Here is a 7,148-nt window from a genome sequence, read left to right as displayed (position 1 = left end):
GTGCATTGCTTTCAATGTGACTTTACGTTTGCTTTACTCAGCACAATTCCTGAACATTGTTTAGCTCAGTCCCTGTTTTCTAAGTAGAAGGACGTTGGATCTTGCAGCCTTACAGAAAACAAAAACAACTTAGCCAAGATTCAGCCCAACTCTGAGACACTCTGGACTGCGGCCAACTGACATCAGACAGCAGGGTCAAAGGGCAACTTTGATCTTGATTTGAAATATCAACTGGATGTTTTCCTTTCCGTCTTTCTTCACACCCAGTGGTTCGATGATGGTGTGGGTGTGACTTCTCAGTGGGGGGTGAGGGGGAAATCAGGGTGTGATTGGTGACCACAAGCCCAGTGTGAACTGGCAAAGTGGGTGCTAGACATCACACACCCTCTCTGGCCCGTCTGTGTGTGAGCAGACGGCCTCACACTGGGGAACACGCAGGGTTGGGGGAGGAAGACAAAGGTGGTGAGGGCCTGGGAAGCATGGCTTATGGAGGGGAGGACATGGAGGAATCCCGGGGTGGGGGGTGGGGTACACTTAGTTGTGAAGCAGAGAGGTGTTTCTGAAGAAAGGTCTGGCAAGCGTTTTCAGTCACCGAAGGCATTTTGAATGACATGAAAACTTCTAAGATCATTAAGTGCTGTCTAGTTGGTTCTGACTCACAGCGACCCTGGACAGCGACCCTGGATAGGGTTTCTGAGGAGCGTTTGATGAGTTTGAACTGCCAACCTTGTGGTTCAAACTGATGTTATAGTTGAGTGCTAGTGGAACACGTATGTTCAGGAGGGAGGGGGGGTGTTGGTTGGTGGGACAATGCCTGTTCCTTCAGATTCATGCAGTGAATCCAGGCTCCCACCAGATGGCAGTAAAAGCACACAACAAAAGTGGGATAAGAGCTTCCCACTAAACCCCAAAGGCAGAAAATGTAGGTGGGCACTATGTGTCCCATGGATCTCCAGCAGGTTAAAGATGGAGGAAACTGCGATTTCAGAGATCCAGAGGCCCCAGCAGTAGGGAGTGGTGCTGATCGGATGGTGTTGGGGGTCACCATGCGGCTCTGTTGCAGTGAACCGCCTGGGTGACCTTCGGGACGATAACGACCCAAACTGCACGTACGAAGGGGACAACAATGTCCTGCTACAGCAGACCAGCAACTTCCTGCTCAGCCTCCTGGCAGAAAAAGCCCAAGGTGAGGCTCCCGGCCCTGGAGGGACGGGGCAGGTCCTCCCACCTTCCTGGTTTATTCTGCTCCATGAACACGCTCCAGCTGTTTGTGGGAAGGGGAGTGTGTTATTCATACTTGATCGGCCACTGCTTACTGGGGGGCTCCAAGGTGGGGTGCTGGTGGACGATGGTGCCCTCTGTGGTTTAGGGTTTCCCCTGCCTCTCACAAACCTCCCTGGGCTTGATGTCCTAGGTGGAGCTCGAGCTGAAAGCCCTTTGAAGATCACGGGCTTCCTGGATGCATATCCCGACATTCTCAGCCAGAAGTTCAGCGCCCCCAGTGCAGGGAATGCCTGGGCCCCTGAGGGTGAGTGTGCTCTGCTCCTGGCACGTCCCATCCCCACCACTAGGAGGCGCCCCAGCACACTCACCGGGGTCTGCTCTCAGGATTCTGGAGGGTCTCAGCCAAGTGGATGCCCTGTTCCTCTGTAGCCCCTGGGCTGCTCGGTTCCTTGGCTCCTAGACGACCCTCACCTGATGTCTGCTGCGCTCTCTAGATAACTCAGGAGGGATTAGGGTTAAGACCTACCCGGCACCAATCCGAAATGATCAATGTAACAACCCACGGCCATCAAGTTGGTATTAACTCACACCACCATGGGGTCTGCCAAGACCCCACATCTTCATGGGAGCAGGCAGCCTCATTTTCTCCTGTAGAGTGGCTGGTGGGTTTGAACCGTCAACCTTGTGGTTAGCTGCCTGACTCTTAACGGGAGCCTGTTAAAAGCTGCTGCCATTGGGTGAATTTGGACTCACCCTGACCCTTTTGTTACTGTGGCTCAGTGTGATGTGAGGATGTGTGGGATGACCTGCTCACAGTGGACACAGAGCTGACCCTCAGAAGACCTGTGTGCTGTGTGTGATGGGGGGCTGGGCAGGTGCTGGACCCCCTCACCACCGTGACCTGGAGCCCTGCATAGAAAAGAAAGCACATTTCACGGCCAGAGGTCCTTGACCACAGCTGTGATCGCGTTTTCTGCAAGGACCTGCTCTTAGTTGCACTAGTTTATGGCTGTCCAGGTGGCCCAACTCACAGTGACCCTATGAATCCGCGTACAGCTGGGCCTCACAGGGTTTACAATGGCTGATTTTCCAGAAGCCGGTTGCCAGGCCTTACTTCTGCACCACTTCTGGGTGCACTTGCATCTCCAAGCTAAGCCATTGGCACCACCTGGGGACTACTTTCTTTAATATTATGCCAGTGTTAGGTCTGCATACTGATGGAACCTTCGTGTTTGTAGCCCCGGAGTGAGGCCAGGTCCCCATTCTCTCATGGGGAGGCAGGCAGAGGGCCCGGAGCATGGGCCTCAGTGTACACACAGTTTGCACTCCACCGCTCCCTGAAAGGTGGGCGGTGTGGGCTCACCTCCATAGTACAGTGGAAGAAAGTCCTGGTAACCTGCTTCTCTAAGATCCCAGCCTGGACGGCCCTGAGGCAGCTGTCTGTCCCGGGGTTGTTGGGAGTCGGCATGGACTCAGCAGCGGTGCGTGGCGGGTGGCATCCTCCAGGCGGAACCCATCAATTCCTCTCTGTGGATGTGAGGGTCAGCCACAAGGAGACCACCAGGAGGAGGACCAGCCAGACCTGCTTGGTAGGCAGAGGAGAGGTGGTCAGGATGGTGTCAGTGGACCAGATGCGGAGCTGGGGTCCTGAGCTCTGGGGGAGCCTGGCCCTCTTCACATGGTTTGTTTTGATGCTTCAGATCTTGTAGAGTTGGCTGCACTAGCTGACCGCCGAGTAGCTGACCACTGAAGGGACTCTGACTCTCAGTGGCCCGGCTAGTCACAGAGCAGAGTGCAACCAGCTCAGTCCATGCTGGCCAGCTGCTGACGCTGTATTGTCACTGCTCTTCCGTTTCTCGTTTCAAAGACACCCTGGCAGCATACAGGTGGCTGGTGTGTTACCTACTGCGAGAGAGTGACCGGAAGTTGAATCAGGAGAAGCAGGCGGGAAGCAGTGACTTTGATGCCAGGAACAACTCTCAGGTAGATGCGCATCTGAAAGCTGCTTCTTACTTATATCCACGCCTTTATGCGCACCCGCAGTGTGCTCCCACCGACATCCGCTTCGTCTCTGTGTGCATCCACCGTGCATTTCCACCAACATCCGTGGTGCACTCCTACCAACATCTGCTCCATCTCTGTGCGCGTCTGCTGAGCGATCCCACGCCACGGTGCGCCCCCACTGACGTGCGCCCCCACCGACGTGTGCTCCGTGTCTGTGCACATCCGCTGTGCATTCCCCCAGATATCTGCTCAGTGGCTGCCGTGGCTGTGCGCATGCGCCCCACCGACTTCCGCTCCGTCTCTGTGTGCATCCTCTGTGCGTTCCCACCAGATGTCTGCTCCATTCCCATCAGTGTGTGCTCCGTTTCAGTTCCTGTCCACAATGTGCTTCCCACCAGCATCCGCACCCTGCTTCTGTGCTTGCCTGCGATATGTTGTGTCCTGCCTCACACCTAGGTTTACTGGCCTGTGAATTGGGGACGTTGACACCTGGCTTGCTGACCGGGGAGAAGTGGTGGACACTGTACTTGGAGGCCCTCATGGTGCCCGGTCTGGGATTAATGAAACTGGACTGTTAGGTTTTGTCAGCTGCTGATGCACAGTAGGGTCTGAGCCAGGACCCGGGCTGGGGACTCGGAAGCTCCCTAGTGACCACTGGGCAGCATTGTCACCACGACCCCCTCGGTTACAGGGTCACCGTCTCCTGAGCCGAGGTGCCCAGGTGTGACTGGTGAAGGGCAGCCTGGAAGGGGGCGTGTTCTCACTGGTGGAGGAGACTGTCACGTGCAGGGGTTCCTGTTAGGGAGCACCCCGTCGCGCCAGGAGTCGGGTTCTAGCCTGTCCTCAGGGTCACCGTGAGTTGGAATCCACTCGGTGGCAGTGGTTTTTGGCTTACAGCCCACACACTGGTCACGTCTCTTTTCCTGGGCCTCCGTTAGGGAGGTTCTGTCAGACTCAACAATTAAGCCACTTTTAGAGCCCAGTTCAGAGTGCCCCCCACATCCTGCTCTACACCGGACTCTCTCCCTGGAACTGGCAGTTAAGTGTGGTCAAGTCGGTTCTGGCTCATAGCAACCTCATACAGTGGGGTTTCCAAGGAGCAGCTAGTGGATTTGAACTGCCGACCTTGTGGCTTAAAGTCCAGTGCTGATCCTACAGCGCCACACCAGGGGTCTGGAACTGGGAAGACAGCTGCCTTAGTCGTAGTGCTGCCCGAATCCCGGAAACTGCTCCATCCCAGGTGTCCTGCCTGCTCCCTCTTCTGCTCACTGTCCCAAACTGTACATCCGGGCTCAGAAGGAGGCTCGCCTCCACTCACAGAGAAGAGAGAGCAAGACCAGCTTCAAGGGGTCCCCAGGCTCCATGGCTCGAGGGTCTCTCCCTGCAGCCGGAGCACAGCTGGTCTCATGCTGCAGCTGAGAGGCCCTGGCTCTTCCCCACTGGGAGCAGACAGCAGCGAGACTAGCGTCGGCTAAGACCCATGCTGGCACACGCATGACCAGAGCTGAGAGGAAGTGTCCTGTGCACACAGATGGGGGAGCCTCCTTTATCCAGCCCCACGGCTCCCCATCCGCAAGAGCCATAGGGCTGAGAGGCATTGGACTCAGGCCGAAGGCCCCCAACAATGCCCAGTAAACATGGGGTTTCTTGAGAGGAGACACAGACCAAGTGTGGGGTGAGCGCCGGCTGAGAGGCGTCAGGAGTAACTCACCTTGAGGGTGGCTTTGGAAGAAATGCAGCCAGAGTGCTCCTTAGAGGCCAGGATGGCCAGACGTCATCTCTCATACTTAGGACATGTTATCAGGAGGGACCAGTCCCTGGAGAAGGACATCATGCTCGGGAAAGTGGAGGCTCTGCAAAAAAGAGGAAGACCCCCAACAAGATGGATTAGCACAGGGGGCAGCAGAAATGGGCTTCAGTGAGGCAGTGATGGTGCGGATGGTGTAGGGCCAGGGAGCTTTGGTTCTGTTGTGCGTGGGGTTGCCGTGAATCAGAGCAGACTCCGGGGCACCTAACAACAGAGTTCTGTCAAAGAGACACATCCTAGCATTTCCACGAGGTCCATGCCGCTCAGTGGGCACCGGAGGTCAGGGAAGTTAGTGGAGAGAGGACAAGACGGTGGCCGTGGAACGGGGCGTCCTGAGGGGAGATGGCCTTCCTGGAATGCTGGGATTTTCAGAGCCAGCTCTCAGCTGTCTGACAACCGCGGCTTTCTGGACACCTGGGCTGGACCTCACTGGACTCTGAGGGATGTGGTTCCTTCCCATATGGACAACGTCACAGTGGTGTCACCCGTGAGGTGACAGCCTTGAGAACATTTACATAACCTCAGCGTGGGACCAGCCGGCTTAATTAACAGCCGAGGCTCAGGAGCGGGGAGGAAAACAGCCTGATTCAAGTGTGTATAAAAAGCACTGTGAACACAGTCCACAGAAAACCCCACAGGACCCCTGATGGCAAAGAGCTGCTGGAAGTGAGCAAAAAAACCCCGGCTACTCAGCCTGCCTGGAAAACCAGCTGCAGGTGATGCTGTGAGTTAGGCGCTGGGCTGCTAATCACAAGGTCGGCGGTTCAAACTCCCCCAGCTGCTTCACATGAGTATTTACAGCTTCCAAAATAGCAGCGAAGAGGAAGATCCCCTAGGAGATGGACTAGCAGTGACAGCAGCAGTAGGCATGACGGTGGTGACGATGGTCACGGGGTCGCTGTGAGTGGGAACCAAGGGGAAGGCAGCGGGTTTGATCCCTGGCAATCCTGAAGTCACATGGCCAGGTGCAGGGCCCCGGCCTCAGCAGATCTCTCTGAAAGGACCCCTAGTGGCACAGTGGCTAAGCACTCGGCCACTGACTGATGGTGTGGTGTGGTGCTCCAGGTCTGGCCTGATCTACCACTTCCTCTCGGGGCCTGGAGGTCTGTGGGCAGCAGAGGGGCCGCAGTGAGAAAGAACAGTTCTCTGACTACATATGTGGGTCCCGGCAGGCTCTGTCTGCCCTCGGCCCACGGAGCGCAAGGTTTACTGTGAAGACAGCTGGTCTGTAGCTACATGCAGTCCCATACGTGCCTTGTTCGGGTCCTCAGTGGGGACACATAGCCCTGTCTCTGGTCCTCTCTCAGGCCTCTCCATATTGTTGGGGGCAGGGTCTCTCAGGAGGCTGAGACCCTGGGACCCCCGATGACTCAGGTGTGTAAGTTCACAGAGCAGCTGGAGCAGGGACGGGGAAGATGGCCAAGTGGAGGTCCCGGGTGAGAAAGACCTGGCAATCTTCCAAAGAAAGAATCATCATTGAAAACTGGGTTTTATTAGAGATGGGAGAACCTGGTGATACAACTGATTAAGCAGTCAGAACCACCCAGAGGAACCTCAGAGGAAAGACCTGGCAATCTGTGTTTGAAAGGCCAGCCACTGAACACCCTGTGGAGAGCATGTGGGGTGCCCAGGAGTCCAGGAAATGACCTCACTGTACCTGCAGTCAGGCCCCAGGCACCTCGGCCTCCTTCCCCCACCCCGAGTACAGCAGAGAGACAGCCAGGTGGCTGTGTTCTGTCCAGGTGTTCCCCCATCACTCGGTCTGTCTGGTCTCTCCAGGTGTACCACTGCCACTCCCTGGCCCTGGCCTTCATGGAGCTCACAGTGGCCCAGCGGTTCCATGACTTCACACGGCACGCCAGTGTGCCCCCCTCGCTGCGCGACGTGCTGGGCCGGCTCAGCGCACTCTACTCCGTGTGGTCCCTGAGCCAACATGTAGCTACTCTGTACCAAGGTGAGCCTGCCTCCTGCCCCAGCACTGCCCTCAGGAACCTGCCCACCTTGGGACAGCCCTGGGACCTCTTCCCCAAGGAAAACTCTCCCCAGAGACCTGTTCTCTGTTGGAGAAGGCTGTTTACAGAGCTCTCATCCGTGTTGAGGGAGGGTGTTTATT

The 7,148-nt window shown here is 56.4% G+C and overlaps 1 protein-coding gene across 1 annotated transcript in view; it reads left to right on the top strand.

The window, feature by feature from the left end:
• The window catches only part of ACOX3 (acyl-CoA oxidase 3, pristanoyl), a 70,854-nt gene that overhangs the window by 53,320 nt on the left and 10,386 nt on the right, over positions 1-7,148 (top strand). The window contains exons 11-15 of the mRNA XM_006875322.1: positions 1,064-1,186; positions 1,415-1,528; positions 2,167-2,184; positions 3,092-3,207; positions 6,815-6,989. Of these exons, the coding sequence (XP_006875384.1) occupies positions 1,064-1,186; positions 1,415-1,528; positions 2,167-2,184; positions 3,092-3,207; positions 6,815-6,989 (546 nt within the window). The remainder of the gene's footprint in view (positions 1-1,063; positions 1,187-1,414; positions 1,529-2,166; positions 2,185-3,091; positions 3,208-6,814; positions 6,990-7,148) is intronic.

Source organism: Chrysochloris asiatica, unplaced genomic scaffold (assembly GCF_000296735.1).
Source record: "Chrysochloris asiatica unplaced genomic scaffold, ChrAsi1.0 scaffold00319, whole genome shotgun sequence".
NCBI classification, from domain to species: domain Eukaryota; kingdom Metazoa; phylum Chordata; class Mammalia; order Afrosoricida; family Chrysochloridae; genus Chrysochloris; species Chrysochloris asiatica.
This window is presented reverse-complemented; position numbering and strand designations above follow the sequence as displayed.